Raw genomic sequence first — 23,429 nt, forward strand, 5'->3', positions numbered from 1 at the left:
CACATTACAGCTCATCTTTTATTATGAAGAAATGGGCTGTGAATAGATACTGGTCCCTTAAACAAACAACTGCCTCTGTATCTCAGCTTGGCCACACTCTGTCGCCTAGAAGGATGCACTTAAATGCCCCAGCTTACATGGATAAATAAAAGTGGGAGCTCATCACCACCAAACACAGTAAACTCAAACCTCCTAAACAGTTTAGTAAGATGCTCACATGAAATTAAGACCCCCTCCCTCTGCCGCCACGTCCAGAATACTAGTCCTACCATGTGTTCTGCAAGGAATGACCAAGAGAGCAAGCTGAATCTCGACCACAACTTCTCAAACATCTCTTGGATTCAGTTGTTCTCTCCATTTCCACTGTCATCACATTAATTATGACTCTTATCACTTCAAGTCTGAATTTCTAAACAGGCTCTGATAATGTTTTCCTGAGTGTTACTGCTTTGATTCAGTGTTTCTCAGACTTTGGCTTGCATTAGACTGAAATGGAAGACTTGTTAAAACATATTGCTGGGCCTGGCCCAAACATCAGAGTTCCTGACTCAGTTGGCCTGGGGAGTACGGAGGACAACGAGTTTCTAAATAATACTAATTCTGCTTTAATTCATCCTGGATACCGCTCTCACACTACTCCTCCTAAAACAGATGTTCAATCACACTGCTTCCCCAGGTTAAGAACGTAAAATGGCTGCCCACATCTACCACATGAAGCTTAAACTCTTCTGCTTAACCCCACTACAAGTGTCTAACCAGATCAGAGTGATGAACATGGCTATTTAAAAACAGCCAAGTATCTTGCAAGAGGCTTATCAATATGGCATCCTCCTCAAGCCTGACATGATGTAATGAAAATTCCTGGACCAGAAATCGAATGTCAGCATTGTCATTCTCTAGTCATGGGACCTTCAGAAAGTCCACTGCCTCATTTTTGAAATGCCTTCCCATTTCACAACGTGTGCAGGAGAAACAAAGGCATAAAGGTCATATTCCCTATAAGATAGTCAGATTGCCAGAATTTTATTATTTAAGACAATCTGAGGATATGTGCATGGTGAGGGGAGACGAGGACTATGACAGATCAAGGATGCAGATAGAAAATAGGAATTCTGGATTCTTTACTAAGTGTGTCAAGAGAAAGTTTCTAGTTTATTCAGGGGCCTGGGACCCCTTGTGCCCCAACAGCTGCAATCAAAGAATTCAAATACGTACTGATTCCACTGAAACTGTGGTCCTAGGGGACCAGATCTCAGCTCCCAATACCATTTTCAATTATTTATTGGAGATTTTGTTTTTACCCTGTAAAAACTCACAATTCATATTGACTTACATTGGGTAGAGAGATCACAGTGACTTTTTTCTCCTCTTTCTAAATTATTTAAACTCTGTTCATGTCATTTTTATGATGAAAATATTTATATAAATATTATAACACAAAAGTAATGTTTTAAAGAAAAACAAAGAGAAAATTCTTCTCTTCACCACTCCCCAGCTCTGTAACCATGAAAAACCACATCGCCTTTTTAAGTTTCAGTTTCCTTATGTGTAAGATGGGGATAGTCAAGCCTGCTGTTACTACTGTACAAGGTAGTTGTAAAAATCAGGTAAGCTCATTGAAATAAAAGTATAAGCACTATATATATCGAGGCACTAGTATAATTCTCCAGGAGTATTCAACTTCATGTGATAAGAATCACATATACAATCATGCTTTCTGACAGAGCAAAGTTTCTCTGCATTTTGCTCATAATCTGAGGACCTACTGTTACCATACCTGATTCACAGGACCTGCTCATTAAAAAAAAGGGGATTTTTAAGATTTGTATTAAAATGAATAAAAGCCTACAAAACCAATGCATGATAATGCTGTGTCTCTAAATCACTTTTTACATTTTCACTGGCTTCCTTTAACTGATAACATCAATTATTTAAAATAATTGCACTCTCAATTTAATAGCTATTAACATTTTAGAGTTGTTCAAAAGCACCTCTAATACAAACTTATTTTAAATCCACCTCTGTGTAATAAAAGCTCAACAGTAATCAGTTTTTCAAATAAGGATAGGTAAGCATTGCAAATGTTGATGTACGTCAAAAATGTTACAGTAGCTACCTAAGAAACTCTCAGATGAGCTCGATGGTAAAAATCATGAGAAAAGAACATTTCCTCCTATTCCTCAAATTTACCTGAGGGAGATTTAGTGGGTGAACACTCCTGGGCTCTCTCCCCTCTTTTCATTCCTTCCCTGGGAGAGGAGTGATCTGATTGGTAAATTGGGAAGAAAACTGGGCATGAGTGGTCCAGATCCTTTACTATAAGGAAAGAGGGCTCATAACAGTCTATGCTTTCAGTGATGCAGTGAGTTAAGTAGTGCAGGGTCTACTCCGCAACCATCACCATCTTCACAAGAGACACTTGCAATTTAGGGCCTAAATCTCATTCAAGGTGTGTCAAAAGGCCATTTCTCCACCCATAAGGTACATCCTCTAAGACTGGCTATAAAAGTAATAAGGCTCGTATTTTAATCTCTATACATCTGACCCTTTTACCGATATCCCAACTGGTTTTAGACCTAGGCTAAAAGGACAGTTCTTTCAAAGCAAGAACTAAACACAGGGTTTATAGGCACAGAATAATGGCAGAATTAGAGTTTACTCTTCAGATACCTTTACTTACATGTGTGGGAGCATCCAGGGTTCTTTTCCAAGCAAATCTAAGATTCTATCTGTACTGAGGACTCCAGATCTCCCTGCCCTCGACAGCTCAGGCCACCCCGCCTCAGGTCTATCAATTCATCTATGTGGAGTCCAGAGGCTCAGAAGTACCTGTGGCTAAACAACCAAGCTACAGAGACTCCTGGTACAACTTCTTGTTAATAAGCCCAGAAAAAGGAAGGAAGGATCCAAGTTCATAGTCTCTGGTGGGCTGTGTTAGAAGATGACACTTTTAGGCAAGTCACTTAACCTCTCCAAGTGTCTCTTTCCTTATCTATAAAAGGATATGAGGACATGACAATACCAACTCAATAAGCATTAACAGTGCTGTTATGAGGAACACAAAAGACAGCACAAGGTAAAAACGCTACTTAAAATGCACTAAAAGAATGAGGTAAATACTATTATTTTTGAAAAGAATAAAAGTGGCTAGTCTTTCCTCATGTGAATTGTGTTCATCCTTCACACACAAATAGCAAAGCAGACTTCTAATCCAGAGCTACCCCAATGGGGCCACAGTACTTCACGTCATGTCTATTTTAGTAGATCTGTTAATTAACGGGAAGAGTGGGATATTCATCAATTTTTCTTATAAAGCACTTAGTCAAAAACCAGAACATGATACATCATCAAATTTCTTTAAATCACCTGCACTTTCACGCCTTTTCCTCCTCTCCTGATTTATTAATAAGCACAATTATATGAGCTGCTCTTTAATATCTCATTATCTCATTGGCATGGTTATAATTTAGCAATGCCGCAAAGGTCTCTAATAAAATTCACTTGTTTTGAAATGGTTGTTATTCGGCAAACACTGGCAACTACCCCAGTTGATCCTACTTGTGAAGAAGCTGGACAACCATAAGCAACAAAGCAGAAGCTCCTTAGGCTAATGCCAAATGAGTTAAGAAGAGGCAAAAAGAAAGAATAAAAGGTAAGTACAGCAAGGAGGTGAGATGCATACAATAACCCTGCCTCAGCTTTTCTGAGCTCGGTCCATTGTTTTCCTTCTTAAACTAGGAGGTAGCTTTCCAAGCACCCTTCTAAGACAAAGCAGGTCAAAGAAATCTAGTTGAATTCTATATATTAATGTCTGGGCCTTCTTTTTCTACTTTTCTTTAATTATGGTAGAATAAACATAAAATTTACCGTCTTAACCATTTTTAAGTGCACAGTTTAAGAGTGTTATGTCCATTTACATTGCTGTGCAACCAATCTCCAGAAGTCTCATCTTGCCAAACTGAAACCCTGTACCCATTAAACAATAACTCCCTCTAACCTTCATTCTTTACTAACCAATCCAAGAGAGAGCAGCCTCTCTTCTCTCACAAGCCCCTAGTCAAAATTTGGCCGTAACCTTAATGATTCAGCCACTGGAAAATCTCATCTTACAGTTCAAGCACCCTCTGGAACTCAGCCTCCTGAATGACCAGAATTCCCTGCGTAGCTCTAGGATTCTCCAATATGACCTTCATTAAGTAACTAAAGCTACCAAAGGTCTGTGCCACGCTGAGCTGACAATCTAGGCTTCATAAGTGAGGGATTAAAATACCTATAAGATTTGTCTCTATTCCTTTAATCCTGAGACCCTAGACCACTCTTCTGCTTCCTGCTCTTGATGAATATCTCAAGTAGATCAAGAGGACAAAATATACTGTATCTCAGAGATTTTAAAGTGGGCAGCCTTGTCATTATAACATTTCTCATGGAAAAAATACTTCTGAAGACTAAACATGTCTCTTAAATAATAAAGAGATGTGGTACATGGAGGAGGTGATGCTAAAGCTATGGGCCAGGGTGGAAAGTCTTTCCTCATTTTTCCAGAACTGACATTAATACAACTGTTTCAACAACTAGTGTATCCACAGATTTAGAGTGATGAACACGAAACTTGTGACTTTGTGTCAGTGGTGTTCTGTAAGGACACTGGCAATAAACTCAAACTCAAAAAATTTCAGAGTTGCACAACCTTTTAGCCACATGCTTCTCTGGACATTAGGACCCTCGTATGGGAAGACTCTGTTATGGCTCTTCAAGATGAAAAACAATCGAAAGAAACCGTAGTTGTCAACACACTGTAAGACTAAAAAAATGAGAGGGATTATAATCAGGGAGGCAACTGGTTTTACGAAAGGAGCATTAGCCAGAAAATAAGACTGAGCATTAAGGTGCAATTCAACCATTGCCTGGTTGTGGCACCTTGAGTATGTCATGTGACATCCAGTATTTCTTGTTTGTTAAATAGTGACTAAGGCTCTCTCCTTGACTGCCTTACAACTTTGTGTTGAGGAGCAAATACACTGAATATCTGTGGGGTGCAGAGTCATAGGAAGAGTAACACATCGGGTAGAGTGCTGTTTTGTTCTATGCAGTCTAACTACCTACACACTTGTCTAAGTCTGAAGCTCTGTTCCACTTTACAGATGTCTTTTTAGGTTGCTTCACAAAACATTTAAAAGTGCATGTTTTTATTAACACATTAAAAGACCTGTTGATTAAAAGGCAGAGTAGAAATTTTTGTTTAATTTTCAAAACAGAAAAGGCCATGAAATCTACAAATATTTATATTATATACTTGACTATATCTCTAAATAATTTCTTACATTTCTCCTCTGTTTCTTTATGTATCTTTTTTGGGGGGGAGGAGTTATATTTCATTTTGTTTGTTTCTTTCTTTCTTTGTTTTGTATTTGTCAATTACAGTTTACATTTGATATTGCATTAGTTTCAGGTATACGACATAGCGATTAGACATTTGTATAACTTATAGAGTGATCCCCAAGACTAGTCTAGTAGCCACCTGACACCATAAATAGTTATTAGAATGTCACTGACTATATTCCCTATGCTATACTTTACATCCCTGTGACTGTTTTATAATGGACAATTTGTATTTCTTAATCCCTTCGCCTTTTTGCATCCCCCAAGCCCTCCCATCTGGCAACCATCAGTTTGTTCTTTGTATTTTTGAGTCTGTCTCTATTTTGTTTGTTCATTTATTTTGCTTTTTTAGATTCCACAGATAAGTGAAATCATATGGTATTTGTCTTTCTCTGTCTGACTTATTTCACCTAGCTTAACACCCTCTAGGTCCATCTATGTTGTTGCAAATCCCAAGATTTCATTTTTTATGGCTAAGTAATATTCCATTGTATGTATGTGCCACTCTTTATTCAATTGTTTATCAATGGATACTTAGGCTCCTTCTATATCTTAGCTATTGTAAATGACACTGCAATAAATGTAGAAGTACATATATCTTTTCAAATTAGTGTTTTGGATTTCTTCAGATAAATAACCAGAAGTGGGATTGCTGGGTCATATGGTAGTTCTATTTTTAGTTTTTTGAGGAATCATCATACTGTTTTCCATAGCAGCTGCACCAATTCACAATCTCACCAACAATGTATGAGGGTTCCTTTTTCTCCATATCCTCGTGTCTCATTGTGGTTTTGATTTGCAGTTCTCTGATGATTAGTGACATCGAATATCTTTTCATATGTTTATTGGCCATTTGCATGTCCTATCTAGAGAAATGTCTATTCAGGTCCTCTGCCTATTTTTTAATAAGATTATTTGTCTTTTCAGTGTTAAGTTATATGAGTTTCTAATACATTTTGGAAAGTAAGCCATTATCAAATGCATCATTGGTAAATATCTCCTCCCATGATCTTTTAATGTATTGCTGAATTCGGTTTACTAATATTTTTGTTGAGGATTTTTGCATTCATGTTCATCAGGGTATTGACCTGTAAGTTTCCTTTTTTTTTTTTTTTTTTTTTAACATCTTTGTCTAGTTTTGGAATCAAGGTGATGGTGGCCTCATAAAATGAGACTGGGAACCTTCCCTCCTCTTCAATTTTTTGGAATAGTTTGAGAAGGATAAGTCTGAATTCTTCTTTGAATGTTTGGTAAAATTCACCTGTGAAGCTATCATCATTTGTTGGGAGTTTTTAGATTATTCAATTTTGGTGATAGTTACCAGTCTGTTCAGGTTTTCTGTTTCTTCTTTGATTCATTCTTGGAAGATTGTATGTTTCTAAGAATTTATCCATTTCTTTGAGACTGTCCAATTTCTTGGCATATAATTGTAGTATTTTCTTATAATCCTTTGTATTTCTGTGAGGTCAGTTGTCATTCTCTTTCATTTCTGAATTTCTTTCTTTGGGTCCTCTCTCTTTTCTTCTTGATGAGTCTGGTTAGAGATTTATCAAGTCTGTTCATCTCTTCGAAGAATTAGCTCTTGGTTTCATAGAACATTTTATTGTTTTTAGACTATGTTTTATTTCTACTTTGATCTTTATTATTTCCTTCCTTCTACTCGCTTTGGTTTTTGTTTGTTCTTTTTCTAGTTCCTTTAGATAGACTATTTGAGATTTTTCTTGTTTCCTGAGGTAGGCCTTCACTGCTATGAATTAACCTCTTAGAACTGCTTTCGCTGTGTTCCATAGACGAGGTTGCTGTATTTTGATTTTTATTTTTCTCAAAGTATCTTTTGATTTCTTTCTTGATCTCATTGTTAATCCATTAATTGTTTAGTAGCATGTCATTTAGCCTCCATGTGTTTGTATGGCTTTTAGTTTTCTTATTCTAATTGATTTCTAGTTTCATATTATTATGATTGAAGATGATTGATAGGATTTCAGTCTTTTTAAATTTATTGAGACTAGTTTTGTGACCTGTCATGTGGTCTATCCTGGAAAATGTTCCATGTGAACTTGTAAAGAACATACGTTCTGATGTTTTGGGGTGAAATGTTCTAAAAACATCAATTAAATCCATCTGGTCTAATGTGTCATTTAAGGTCACTGTTTCCTTATTGATTTTTCTGTCTCAATGACCTATCCATTGATGTCAACAGGATGTTAAAAAGTCCCCTACTATGACTGTATTGCTGCCGATCTCTCCCTTTGTGTCCATCAATATTTGCTTATATTTTTAGGTGCTCCTATGTTGGGCACATAAATATTTACAAGAGTTATATCCTTGTGTTGGATTGATATCTTTATCATTACATAATGTCCTTGTCTCTTATTATAGCCTTTGTGTGTTAAAGTCTATTTTGTCTGATACAAGTATTAGTACTCCTGCTTTTTTTATTTTCACTTCCATTTGCATGAAATATCTTTTTCCATCCCTTTACTTTCAGTTTGTATGTGTCTTTCAGTCTGAAGTGAGTCTTGCAGGCAGCATATATATGGGTCTTGTTTTCTTGTCCATTGAGCCACTTTATGTTTTTTGATCGAAGCATTTAATCCATTTATACGTAAAGTGATTATTAATAGTTATGTAGTTATTGCCATTTTATTATTCATATTTTTTCTTTTTTTTCTTTTTCCTCTTTATCTTAAAGAAGTCTCCTTAACATTTCTTATAATACTTGTTTGGTAGTGATGAATTCCTTTAGCTTTTTCTTGTCTGGGAAGATGTTTATCTGCCCTTTGATTCTAAATGAGAACCTTGTTCGGTAGAGTAATCTTGGTTGTAGGTCCTTCCTTTTCATCACTCTGAATATTTTGTGCCAATCCCTTCTGGACTGCAACATTTATTTTGAGAAATCAGCTAATAACCTTATGGAAGCTTCTTTATAGGTGACTAACTGCTCTTCTCTTGTTGCTTTTAAGATTCTTTCTTTGTTGTTAACCTTTGGCATTTTAATGACGATGTGTTTTGGTGTAGAGCTCTTTGAGTTCATCTTGTTTGGAAATCTCTATGCTTCCTGGGCTTGTGTGTCTATTTCCTTTGCCAGGTTAGGGAAGATTTCAGTTATTAGTTCTTCTAATACATTTTCAATCCCTTGCTCTCTCTTCTCCCTCTGGTACCCCTATGATATGAATGTTGTTACTCTTTATGTTGTCTCAGAGGTCCATTAAACTATTCTCATTTATTTATTTATTGATTGATTGATTGATTTTTATCATTGCTGCTCCAATTGGGTATTTTCTGCTACCTCGTCTTCCAAATCACTGATTCAATCCTCTGCTTCACTGAATCTGCTGTTGATTCCACTTAATGTATTCTTCATTTCAGTTATTGTAGTCTTCATTTTTGACTGGTTCTTTTTTATGGTTTCTATCTTTATGTAAGCTCTCACTGAGTTCATCTAAGTTCTTACCCTAAGTTCAGTGAGCATCCTAATAACCATGGTTTTGAATTCTGCATCTGAAAGATTGTTTGCCTTCATTTCATTTAGTTCTTTTTCTGGAGTTTTGTCCTGTTCTTTCATTTGGGACATGATTCTTTGTCTCCTCGTCTCCTCAAGGATTCTGGTTGCCTTCCTTGTTTCTACATATTACACAGAGCTGCTCTGTCTCCCAGGGTGACCTTATGTAGTAATGTTCTATGGGGCTCAAATGGCACAGTCTCCCTGGTCACCTGAACTGGGTATTCCAGGGATGTCTCTTGTGTGAGTTGTAGGTGCCCTCCTGTTGTAGTTCAGTCTTAACTGCTGTTGGCACATCAATGGGTGGGACTGATCCTCAGGCTATAAGGACTGGCCATGACCACAGCAGACTTGCTTTGTGTGGAGGCTGACCCCACAGAGTGGGATAAGCTGCAGCAAAGATCTGGTGCTTGTTGAGTCCATTCTTTGGGTGTGTCATTTGTGGACTAATTGGATGGTGCTCTAGCATAGTCTGAAGTCAACCACCAGGTGTGTTGGTTCTGGGGCCTCTTTGGAGGAGCTCCAGTGTAAGCCCAGGTCAGCTGCTCCCTGTGCCTGGCTGTGGGGCCCACTTGGTAAAAGCTATAAAGTGATACGCGGTTGGTAGCTGCATGTGCTGGACTTGCAAACATCTAAGAGAGACTATACTGCAAACTGAGGCTGGTTGCCTTTAGTGCCAAGCTAGGGGCACCTTAGCAAGTGGTAAAAGGTATGCCTAGGCCAGCTGCTGCTCATTTGGGATTTGTGGACCTTTGAGGAATTTAGGAAAGTCTGCGGCATAGGCCTAGACTTGCCACTTGTGAGGAACAGCTGCTGAAAGAGGTTCCAGCCTATGAGTTGGGTAGCAAGTATTCTCAGGGAATCACCAGGGTGGAGTTGAGTGGAGTTGAGTAGTGTTGAGTGGCATTAGCCAGTTTGATGGAGACCAGATATGGTGTCTGCTTGTGCCTGCAGGCAGGGCGGGGGGAGGGCTCAAGAAAGAAACAATGGCATCTGCCAGCAATTCTATCCCAGACTGACTTGCCCCTCCAGTGTTTGTCCTAAATCCAGAAAATTCAGTTCCTCCCTGTATATCCTTGGAGCTTGTTAAGTTACTGCCCCACCAATGACACTCAGAGCCAAGTGAGTCTGTGAGTGAGTAAGTCCATGCATGGGCCCTTTAAGAGGAACACCTGGGTTTCCAGCAGCACTCCATCTCACCTGGACAGAATTCCCACTGATTTTCAAAGCCAGATGTTGTGGGGATGCCTCTTTTCAGTACTGGCGGTCCATGGTCCATGCTGAGGAGCCTAGTGTGAGGCTGGGACTCCTCACTCCTCAAGGGGAACTATACAATCAAGATATCCATCGCAATTCTAAACCACTGCACAAGGGTATGGGACCAGACCATTTTGCATTTCTGCCTCTCCTACCAGACTTGATGGAACTCCTTCCTTACACCTTTAATTATAGAAGTTCCATTCAGCTACTCTTCAGGTGCTTCTCAAGGGTGGTTGGTTATTCTGTAATTTAGTTGTAATTTTGATGTGGTCATGGAATGAGGCAAGCACCGTATTAACCTACTCTGCCATCTTAACCAGAACTTCCTTTATCTATCTTTAACTTCTTCTTCTCTGACTCCTTTACATCTCAGAAACACACCCAAATCTTGCTCATATCTATTTAAAGCTAAACCAGCCAAAAAAGGTAACTTTTTTGTTTTCTTGTTTCCTCTCAATTCTGTCACCTCTCTTAACACACAACTTCTCCCACTCCTCTTTTATACGCAAAAACTTCAAAAAGGAGTCGATACTCACTTTCCTTACTTCCCTTGTCCCCCCCATCCCCACCCCATGCATCTTCAGCCACTGCAGCCTGGCTCCTGCCCCAACTAGCTTGAAACCCTCCAAACAAAAGTACAAATGCAAAGGATATTTTTTTAACCCACACACATGTAGCACTTTGTAACATCTGCCTCTATTGACCAGATTCCAGAACCCATCTCCACCCCAAACCCCTTGCCCATCCTCCAGCCACTGTCTCATGGAGTCTTCCTCTCTCACACACATCTCCACTCTCATTCCCTCAGCCATCCTTTCAGTGTTTGTACTCTCAAAAGACCCCTCCTCCATTCAGTTCTCAACTGTTTCTCTCTCTCTTGGAAATGGCATTTGCAGTCATGACTTTAACAACTAACTACTTCTACTGGTTGAAGATTTCCAGGCTACAGATTCAGCCCAGAGCTCTCTCTAAATATCACACCCTTTATTTACTTCTGCTTTCAGTAATATATTTTTTAGCTATTTTATTACAGCTTTCGAGCTCAGCAAGATCAATGTTAATGCAGTAGTTACCTAGGAAACTATCGGATGCATTAGATGGTAACTCTGAGGGAGGAACACATATTTCTGAAGAAAGCTCGGATTTCCATGAACAGGGACATATAGAATAAAAGAGTAATGTGGAAAATAAATGCCTTAAGATCCTTAAAAGTCTTTTCAACTTCATCTCTATTCCTCAGTCTTTATATTATTGCACCCCTTCTTTATATTATGAGTGTTGAGTCCTAAAACAAACTGCCAAGTCCATGAGTGTTATGAACACACTCACAAATAACTGAAATTTCAAATGTAAAATCTAAAATGCTAAAGATCTGCTGTATAATTTAAAGTTTAATAAATAAACATTAAGGATAGATGCAAAGGACTTTCTCATGGTACTAAAAAATAGTTATAACTGAATTGCCTTAATAACTGATAAAGGAATGTCCTACATGATTAAAAAGAAAAAAATGATTAATTCAAGAATGGGCAGGACTGTAGCAGCACTTATCAATCAAATGTGATATTATAAAAAAATATTTAATGGCAAGGAAAAATATCATGATATATTAAATTTCAAAATGGTTACCAAATAGTGTACTTAATCTGATTCTAATTCAGAAAATAAAAAAATAATCTCTGTATATGCAGAGTCAAAAAAAGCATACATACCCCAAAAATAGTTTGGGTAATAATACAATTTTATTCTCTCCTTTGTACTTTTCTATATTTCCTGAATTTTCTACAATGAATGTTTCTTCAAATGTACTTTTAAGCCGAGGATACCAGAAGAATATAAGCAGAAAAATATCATAATACAATATTCGATGAAAACCCTATGGTTACATCCATATCAAGAAACACAAGCCTAGGAAAAAGAATGAAATGAAATATACCAAAATTCTAATAATCTGTATTAAAATGGTCATAATTTAACATATGGTTTATGTTTCTCTTTTCCTCTATTTTCTCCAATGCTTGGCAATATATCATTTTATTATAAATTAATGGCTAAAGTTTTTTTAGATAAAAAAAACTCAAAAGCTGTTTCTAAAAGCTGAATCTAGTTTTGTTTCTGCTTTTATCTAACAGTACCGCATACTCACTGAATTCCTTGGCAGCTCCACGCCTCCTTCCCTCATTTGTAAAAAGGGCGCTACACCTGTCCAGGTCTCTCTCTCCACCCCACAGGTGAGTAAAATCCATATAACAGTAAACCCAAGGGTTGGACTGCTCTCCTCTGGTCCCCCAGGGATGCCCGCACCCCCTTCCTGACCTGCTCACATTAGATGATCTGTGCTGTCCAGACTCCTGTTTCGTATGACAGGATGCGAAGGAATGGCTGCTTGTTGCCATATCTGCACAAGGCCTGTTAAGAACAAAGGCAGAGAGAGGTTTTTATTTCTTTGTCTTATAGGGAAAATACACATAAATTCAAGTATATAACACAAGCCCTTCAACTATTTAGTACATCTCACTTCCATTTTTCAGCAATTTTGAAAACCAAGTAACAAAAATCTACTTAGTTATGTGGTGAACATTCCTGAAATACAGCCTCAATAAAATAAACTTATCTTTCTTTTTATTATAGTATACACACACACACACACACACACACACACACACACACACACATTAACTGAAATCACCCCCGAAGCTCTCTACCCAAAGATAGCATTGTATCTTGTACATATCCTTCCAGATCTTTTTTCAAATAAATCTATACATATATTTTATTAAAATCGAATATTATTGTAGAGGAGCAAAAATTTTTCCTTGATCACTTAGGGTCCCTGGCTGCATCTGAAGAAATTTATTTCCTGCCTTAGGCAGAAAAGAGAGAGCTTTTTCTGCTTTTTATTGCTTCTTAATTGCTTCAGCTCCAAATAATTTTTATGTCAAAGAAGCCTATTTTGGGGTGACACATTCTGGTTTCCTTTATCATAATTTTAATTTATTGTGATTTTTTTTCTTCTCAATAAAGACTGAGTTACTTTGTTGTAGTAACTGTCTGCACAGAATTCTACAAAATGGAAGTGGCTTAATTTGTTGCCCAGTCCTCATTTTGGGGCATGCAGGTTACTCCCAAGTTTTGTGACTACAAACAATACTGTAATAAGTCCCTTTATACCCTTGCCTGATTATTTCCTGAGGATAAATTCTCAAAATAAAGGGTATGTATTTTGTATCCTTTTTTAAATTAATTTTATTGGGGTGACATTGGTTAAAAAATTACATAAACTTCGAGTGTACAATTCTATAACACATCTTCTGTATATTGCGTTGTGTATTCACCATCCCAAGTCAAATTACTTTTCATCACCATATATTTGATTCCCTTTATCTTTTTCAACCTTCTCCCTTTCCTTCTGGTAACTACTAAACTGTTGTTTGTGCCTAAGTTTTTGTCCATGTGCCTTGTTTGTTTGTTGCCTTCAGTTTTACAGTCCACATAACAGTGAAACCATATGGTACTCGACTTTTTCCATCTAATTTCACTTAGCATGATATTCTTAAGAACCATCCATGTTGTTGCAAATGGCAGGATTTCATCTTTCCTTATGGCTAACACATACAAACAGCCAACAGATATATGAAAAGATGCTCAACTTCACTTGCTATTGGGGAAATGTCAATCAAAACCACAATGTCAATCAAAATCACACCTGTAAGAATGGCTATCATCAATAGGACAAGCGTTGGAGAGGTTATGAGGAAAAAGAAACCCTCATACATTGCTGGTGGGGATGTAAAATGGTACACCCGCTATAGAAAACTGCATGAAGGTTCCTCAAAAAATTCAGAATAGAATTACCATATGAACCAGCATTCCTTCCTCTGGCTATTCACCTCCAAAACTTGAAAACATTTATCTGTAAAGATATATATACCCTGATGTTTATTGTAGCATTAATCACAGTGGCCAAGACATGGAAACAACTAAAGTGTTCTCTGATAGATGACTGGATAAAGAAGACATGGTACATATATACAAGGTATCTTATGTTTTAATAAACTGTTTCATGTCCCATTATATATACACCACAGAGTGCTGAAGTGGCATAGAGGAGGTGAAACCAGATTGTTATCTGGTTTACAGAATCTTAGGCTACTTTATTGACCCAGAGCCACCTCTACAGATACACATGGAGGCAGGTCTACTCAAGAGAAAGAAACTCCCAGAGTTTAAGAATAAGCCCTTCCTACATTGCAGTAGAATCAGCAATCTCCTGCTCCATGCACTTAAAAGTACACAACCCATAAAGAGAGAAAAAGGTTACTTAATTCTAAGATATACAGTGCCCTCAATTAAGTGGATTTTGATTATATTCCACCGTTCAGACTTCCCTACTCTCTAATACTCTCTAATATTATACATTCGACATTCATTTTATCTTGAACAGATCAAGTTTCCTAAATTTTATACATCAGTTGATGGGAAAATCAAAGTTCTTCTTACAAAGGTGGAGGACTATGGGGGTGGGAGGAAAGACAACTCCACAGATAAGGGGGAATGCAGCTTGAAGACAGGTTATGTTCCATCACAACTTTTACCAGGAGAATGGAGGAAGCACTGAGCACTTACTCAAACAAGGCTTTGGGGCAGCAAATGTCATTTGTTTATAAACAAGAGAAGAGTAAAAAGATTCAAGAGGCTGTCTACCCTTTTGGACCACCCTTGCCTGTCTGTTCTCTTACAGATTCATTTATAAGGATTAGAAAACCATGGTCTCTGATATGTACTGTATAAATGTCCCCATTTCTCCTTTGACTTTAGCTTTAATTACAAAATTCTCTCTAGTATTGAAATTTTTAATTATCATTTAATCGAAACCAATCATCCTTTCCTTTAACATTTCTGATTTGGAGGACATACTTAGAAAAACTTCCCTCCACAAGGATTATATAACATCATTTTACCAGTGCTGTTACTTTTTAATATTTAATTTTTAATCCTTTTATAATTTTAGTACATGGCACAAAATAATGCTGTGCATTGTTTCTTAATCTTTGGCCATTTTCCCCAAGACGATTTTTAAAAACCACATCTTTTCCCCAAAGACTCAACATACATTATAAAACATTAAAATTTAATTAAGTTCTGATAAAATCAAGTATGTTGTATGAGGTAAATGTTGCAGGTTTCAAAGCTATGATTATAATATCTTTACCTGGCACAACAGACTCGAATTTAACAGAACTTAGTAATTATTAATAATTATTAATAAAATAATATTTTATAATGTTAACAAAATAATAATGGTCATCTTTTCTGAGGTATAAAAAAGGTTAGTTTAGATCCCTCTAGTCCTTTATGCTTTTATGTACATGTACATAAAGCCCCAGAAATTCTGTAATACTTTGAAGTTTACAATCATATCACAATAAGTACATCATGCTATAAACTGCTTCTTTATTCAACAGTATTCTTGATATAGACCTAATTCACTCACTTAAATCACTCTCTAATGTTTCACCAAGAACTTATTTTCTCATTTTTTTATGAGAAATGTTTCAACTACATGGAGAAAATAATATAACACATGAGTGAGTATATCTGAATCCATTTCTTTGAATAGTGTGAGCTGTACAAATTTAATTGTTTTCCACATGGGCAGGCGATGATCCCAATACCAATGAATAACTCATCCTTCAGCTACTCATTAGCTTGGGAGTAAGAAAATGAAAACGGATGTCCTTTCAATGCCATCATTCTCTAACAGGCCCACCCAAGGAATATTTCATTCTCTAGGGGAGACACTTTGATTTGCTATTTAGTATTGATTGAGGGCTATGCTCTGTAAAATTACATGTTAACTGGTAGATTTTTTTTCCCTGATAAATATGCAAATAATTTCTGTCAGGTAAGCATACGGTTTTATTGCCTTGTAGGAAATTAGCCAGTTTTATATATAACAAATCTTATTCCAACATTTTTTCTTCAGCTCCCCAAGTACTCTTGGAACTAGTTTTACTATATTGCTGATTTCCTCACTGGTAAATAAATCTTTGACATTTGTTCATTCTATAATTTTTATATGCTCACTTGCTGAATAATACTGCAATCTCTGTAACACAGGGCAATTTTCCATATGTTGCACAGGTCTGTTTCCAGGAACTATTTTGTTCCACACACATATTTTTGCCTCTCTCTGAACCTGTAACAAAATTTTCATTATCATGGCTTTCTTTGTATGTCAATGGGGTAAGTCCTCTACTCTATTAAACGCTCTTTGGGTGGAGGCGGGGGGCAGGGCAGTGAACTGATATTACTGCACCTTTATTCTCATTTATAAATTTTAGAATAAGTTATTATAAAGTTACAGGAAAAGTTCTGCCATGATTTTTACTGGGACATCATTACATTTTTAGAGAATTGCTATCTTTACATTATTAGATTTTCACATCTATATACATTTATTCAGGTCTTCTCTTATTTCCTTCAATAAATTTAGGTTTTTAATATATGGAACACTGAACTGAGGTACATGTGTCCTTGCAAAAAACCATGCTAAACATTTCTTATATTGCTTCAGTTTTATAATCTGTAACACCAAAGTAAGCACAGTTATTAAAAATCTAAATGAATAGAATGACTTGCCTGTTCCACTCCTAAGTACAACCTAGATGTTATACTAAGATGTTAGAAGAAACATTTTTTTAGCTAATGAAAAATATTATTTGGTTGGCAGAAGCTAAAGAAAACAACATGTCATATTTTAACTATGGGTGTTAGTATGTTAGAAAGTGTATCCTTATTTTGCCCTGTTTTTACTCCTTTAATTTTTTAAAGGTTTTTAAAAAGTTATATTGAGATATAATCCACAGACTACACAATTCACCAATTTAAAGTACACAATCAATGTTTTCTGATTTTTCATAGATGTGTTACAACTGTTACCACAATCTAATTTTATAATCTTTTGTTATCAAAAAGAACCCCTATATGCACCTATCAGCAGTCACTCTCTGTTTCTCTCTCCACCTCCAGTCCTAGGCAACCACTAATCTACTTTTTATATTTGTAGATTTGAGCCTATTCTGGACATTTCACACTAATGTGATCTTTCATAACTGGATTTTTTTCACTTAGCATAATGGTTTCAAGATTCATTCGTGTTGTTGCATGTGTAAGTACTTCATTTCTCTTTTTCTTTTTTTCTTTTTCTTTTTTTTTTTTTTTGCCAAATGATATTCCATTGTAGGGATATAACACACTTTGTTTATTGTTTCATTAGTTGATAGACATATAGGTTATTTTCACTTTGGGACTATTATAAATAATACTGCTATTAACATGTGCAAGTCCTTATGTGGACATATATTTCATCTCTCTCGGATATTACCTAGGAGTAGAATTTCTGAGTCATGTTGTAACTCCATGTTTCACATTCTGAAGAATTGCCAGACCATTTTCCAAAGAGGCTAAATGACTCTACATTCCTACCAGTACTGTATGGGAGAATTCCAATTTCTCCATATATTGGCCAACACTTGCCATTGTCCATCTTAGTGGATGTAATGGTATCTCGTGATGGTTTCGACTTGCATTTGCCTAATGACTAATGATGGTAAGACACTCCTTATGTACTTACTGGCCACTTGTATATCTTCCTTGGAGAAATGTCTATTCAGGTTCTTTGGCCATTTTTTAATCAAATTATTTGCCTTTTTATTATTGAGTTTTATATTGCTCTAATTTTAATCATGAAGTAGAACTATTTTCAAATGAAAAGCTTATATCTGTGTTTATTTATATATTTTTTCTCATTCTAATCATAATTAGCAGAATCAATTCAAATTTAATTTCCCTAGTAAATCCCACACAATGTGCTATGTTCCCGCACAATGAAATAAAAGCTAGACCATTTCGAAAAGAAAAAAATGAAATAAAATTTCCAAAAATAATAAAAAGACACAATATCCGTCAAGCTTTTTCATCAAAGTTAAAAACCTCTCCTTAGAGGCAAAAAGGAATAGATGCATATAGGCCAACTGTTATGCTACAGGAGGCACCACTTATATAACCTACAGTCTGCATGGTGTCCACTGGAGTTATGATTAGCTGATTCCAGTGGATATCACCACCAGATTTCCAGGAAGTCTACTGCTTAATATTATTGATCATATCATCTACTTGTCTTTCCTACTAAAGAAAACTGCTCACAAGACCAAATTCTGCCTACTGGGTGATTCCTTCAAATAGTCATTCTCATGACTGGTGATCAGCGGAAGAGGGGACGTGCTGCCGCTGCAGGTGCAGCTGAGAGAGCAAGAACAGCCCCGGAATCAACAGGTACACTCCACATACCTCTTACTGTCTACTTCAACCCCAGGCCTGTCACCAGTGCTATCAGAATCAAAGGAAAGGAATTTCAACATTTTCTCACCACTCTGGTCCTGTTCCTTTAGAAGGAAAGATCTAAAAAGCTGAAAAGCCAAAAGGCAACCACCAACCAATGATATAATTATTTCATGAGATACTAGTGAATTTATGAACTACATAACCTACCCCTAAATAATCTATGCTTAGACTTATTATTACAAAGACTTCCTCAATCAAAACTATAAACCTTCATATTATTTGAAGGAGTTAGGTGATTTTTACATTCTTTGTGCTTCTCTATGTTTTTTCGACTTTTCAAAAATGATCATTCACTATTTTGAATAATCTGGGGGAAAAGTTAAGTGGTATATATTTTGAACAATTTAAATTCAAATTCATGAAGGGAATATTTAAATATAAATTAAGGAAACAGTCTCTGATCATCCCTTTTATATCACACATAGCTTAAAATGCTTCTGAAAAATATGCGGGAACAGTATGCTATTTTTAGCCTTTTCCATGTAAAGAAGTTAGAAACGCTACCCGATGTGTTTCTAATGTGAATTTAGATCTTTTAGAACTCATCCAAACTGTCATTACTTTGAAAAAGTCAGTTCTTAAGTGGTGGTTTTTCTAACTTAGCTTTTTCTACTTCCTACATTGATAACATGCTTCAATGTTATTTTACATTTTGAACCTAAAATAGCAGTAATATCATATTCCTGAATTGTGTTCAAAGTTATTACTTTATATATATAAACATATATATGTGCGTATATATGTACACACACACATATATGTATATATATACACATACATACACATTTATGATCCCAGCCTGATTTTTAATGTATCTACCTTTACTTAAAATTAACAATGACTTATTTTTTATTGGAGGGAACTGGCTCTCACAGGAAGGTTGCTGGTAGCAATCAGTAGGCACCATCATGAGCTCTCTACACCAACCCCATTTCCATCTTTGGCAGATAAGAAAAAAACACAGTACACGGAGTCCGTGTGCATGTCACCAAGTACGTGTCTGCCTAGCCTTATATGCAAGATGGGGAGTGATAGGTCCACTAAAATAGATGCATTCATTTTAAAGACCTTCATGTAAAAGGTACCTCCCTTGACCCTGTCCAATTTTAGATTTTTATCAGAAATTGGGAGTAACATATAAAAACAAGATAACCAACTCTGTAGAAAAAAATTAAGCTGGGAAAGATGCTAGAGAATGAACCATAATCTAAAAACGATAATGTACTAAATAGATGGGTTAAATTTGGTAAACTACAGTTTAATTTTCACTCATAAACACCTAGGAGCGCCATATTATAGGCACTGTATCAGCTATTTTATACATAAAATCATATAGTTCATACTTCAAAGATGACATCTGAATGAGAATAAATTATAAATTTTAAGTAATTCACAACTTTTTACTACCATGTTGCTAAGTCACATCTTTTTTACCCTGCTTATAAATTCCTGAATTTGGACTAAAGTCCGCCTAAAAGCAATATGAAAAGGGTGTAACTTAGCAACATGGCAGTAAAAAGCTATGAATTTTTTTAAAGTGAACTAAGAACAGTAACCCTGATACGACTTAAGCTGTGTTAATAGAAGTGTAATATCTAGAAAGGATAAAGTAATAGCCTACCTTAAGTTTCTTTTACTTGGCTCATTTTTTAAATATATAATCATCTACTGGTCAAAGTATAAACTCCTTGAAGGCAGGATGGTATCACAGCTCCAAACAGAGCACATGTGACGTCAGCAAGCTATGTGCCAAGTGTCTGCCTAAGCAGATCTGCCTAGCAAGCAGAAAGCTTCAATAAGACTGTACTGACTGACTGAATAAATGGACAAACAAGCGAATGGGGACTAGCACCACTCCCATCCGGTCAGACCAACCACACCTGGTATATCTGATGTTCAAGACACACTGTTCTAAGATGCCCAATGGCTGGAAATGTAGCTAGATGTCAACAGCCAGGGAGAGAAAGGACTCAAAGCCAGTTCAATAAAAGGAAGAGTTCAAGGAAGCAGAGAAGCTTAACTTGAAAGAACAAAGAGTTGGAGGAAAGCAGAGAAAAGGAAAGAACATAAAAGCTATTTCGAGACACTTCCTTCCCTTGTTTACTTGAAAGTTTCCATTTGTCCTTCTAACCCATCTTCTAGAGCTGCTACTCACAAATGACTTAGAAAAATAGGTAATAATGTGTATACAGAGAGCGAATAATAATAAAAATGTGGCAAAATACTGAAAATGGATTAAGGGCATCCATTAAGTTCTCTGTATTATTCTCATGCTTTTTCGCTGTTTGGAATTAGTGAAGTAAGAAAATGTTTTTAAAAGACAGCTTAGATGACCCTGTAACAAAGGGCAGAGATAGGGATCAAATGAGTGGTCAGCGGACCTCGGGCACTGGACCAGCCGATACTAATAGAAAATGCTAAGCCCTCGGGGTCATGGGCACACCAACAAGTACAACCAACACAGATGTCTGGGTGGCAGAAGACAGTGTAACCAAACACAATGGGTTCATTGCTTGGGGTGTCCTATTCAAGAACCAGATGTGGTTGTAGTCAGGTAGTTTTATGTACTTGCAGCAAGTAAAGGGGATTCACATCCAGAGCTCTGTCTCCCTGAAGGGAGGCTTAGCCATTGCTTATATTCACTGTTTGTTAAAACATGTTGATCTCTTCTTTGCAGTTGGCTAAACTTATCTGGTTGGGTTCCGATCAAGCTCATCCGGTTACAACTGCATCTGCGAAATACTGTGCTACATTTTAACATTTAGCAAGAATAGCATTTAGTAGGACCTGCCCAGACCTTGAGACCTTTGTCCTATCTAACAGTAGCAAGGACAGAAGTCAACACAAAAACAACTGCATGAAGCCTCCAACCAGAAAGCAATACCCAGAGCAGTGTTCCTTCGCTGCACCGCTTCCTCCGGCACAGAGAGGTAGGGCTGATGCAGAGTGGAAAGTCCTTGACTGGGCACCTGCCTCTCCCACTCCCCCAAGAAAACCAGAGTCACTCCAAAAAAGACTGAAACCTGAGCAGACGATGTCATCTTTAATTGACAATGTATTTTCCCCATCCTCAGTGGGGATGACAGTTCCAGAGCAAATTGAGAACAGTTGAAAAGAAAAAAAAAATCATTTTCGTATAAAATATAATGTATGCCTCAGACCCTGCCCACTAAGAAAATAGAGGGTAGAATTTACTGTCTCTTTAGAAAAAAGAAAATGCTGTTTCTCTTGCCCACAGCCAAAGTAAATCACTGACAGTGGAAACTAAAACCAGATCCTGTGTCCCTTCAAATTCTTTCCTTAGGCAAAGCAAATCATATTCCTTCACACTATTGAAAACAAATAAGAATGGAATGTTGGATTGGCAAGAGATATGTACAGCTCCTGTTTCAGTTTGCTGCTTTTCTTTGCCGATCTTTTTAATTAAAAAAAAAAAAATTCCCTATCAGAGGGCTCTCTTTTTCTAACAGATAACTTCCACCTAATTTATTAATTACTTTTTTTTCACCACCCAACTGAGACACAAGGCAGGATACTGGGGTTTCTATCCTAGGTGAACCCGTCACTGGCAAGCAGTGTGCATCTGCACTATTCGCTCACTTTGATGGGCCTCAGTGTTTTCATCTGCGAAATCAGAGAATGGATACGAATCATAGAAACAAAGTAGAATGGTGGTTGCTAGGAGCTTGGGGAGAGGGGAGAGCTATTACCTGATGGGCAGAGGATTTTAGATTTATAAAATGAAGAGAGTTCTAGAGATGGATAGTGGTGATGGTTACACAGTGTTATGAAGGTATTTACTACCATTAAACGGTACACTTAAAAATGGTTAAGATGGCAAAGTTTATGTTACATGTATTTTACCACAATGAAAAAAAAATTGGGGTGGGAGGGCGTGCATGCACACACACATGCAGGCACATGCGCACACACACACACATGCCAGAGGAGAAATAACAATACCTGTCCTGTTAAACTCACAGGAGGAGGAAATGCATTCAATTTTATAAAAATCACTCTTTAAACTGAAACATCACATAAATGTGGTGCTGATGTTGTTACAGATTTAAGTGACTAGGGCCAAGAACTTCCTATTAGGCAGACCATTATGTTCCTGCTGCTCAGCAGTTCCACATTTTCTGAAGGGCAGAGGCCACTAAAGTAATACTTTGCTATTTTCATTAAGTCCCTCAAAGGAGGGATGCAGAGCAAATGCAGGTTTTCAGTGTGACACTGAAGGGGAGGAAGTTGTTTATCATTTCTTTTAAAACATCACAACATGAAACAAAGAGTAGCAAAAGAAAGAAATTTTTTAAAAGCAATGCTGAAAATAAGTTTTCTTTTCATTTGGCTCTTGAAATAAAGGCTAGCCAAGTCATTTTTTTCAGGCTAGTTAACGTGTCTCTCTGGGTTCACTGGTCAGAATTTAAAACTCATCACAGTATAATTATTGGATTACTTTTTAGTTGCGGTGAATAGATTATAAACCTTTTAAGGACAGGAACTCTCTGGCTTAGCCAAGAGATGCTCGATGATTTTTTAAATGAATGATATTTTTATTGGTTCTATATTAGCGTCCTTGTGCCAAATATAGTCCTAATACTTGGCATTTTATGTCACATACGTAGAGCATGGAAAGTACCCATGAATATATTATCACAAATATTCACAAATAAGCAGCTTTCAGTAAACACAAGGGCTTTCCCCACAAACATCTATTAGGAAAGACAAACAAAAGAGAAAGAGAAGTATATAAATACTCAGGTAATTAAGTGTCAAGTTTAATTTTCTTTAGCTCTTCAATGTGTAAACTGTTTTCATTGTTAATATGCTGTATTCAGCCTATAATATCAAGCAAACACACAAAATGGTTTTGCTATAC

At 36.7% G+C, this 23,429-nt stretch overlaps 1 protein-coding gene across 1 annotated transcript in view; it reads right to left on the reverse strand.

Moving 5' to 3' along the window:
* The window catches only part of TTC39B (tetratricopeptide repeat domain 39B), a 131,174-nt gene that overhangs the window by 59,384 nt on the left and 48,361 nt on the right, over nt 1-23,429 (reverse strand). Inside the window, 1 exon segment of the mRNA XM_016157322.2 lies at nt 12,458-12,550. Within this exon segment, the coding sequence (XP_016012808.2) occupies nt 12,458-12,550 (93 nt within the window).

Source organism: Rousettus aegyptiacus, unplaced genomic scaffold (assembly GCF_014176215.1).
Source record: "Rousettus aegyptiacus isolate mRouAeg1 unplaced genomic scaffold, mRouAeg1.p scaffold_m13_p_3, whole genome shotgun sequence".
NCBI classification, from domain to species: domain Eukaryota; kingdom Metazoa; phylum Chordata; class Mammalia; order Chiroptera; family Pteropodidae; genus Rousettus; species Rousettus aegyptiacus.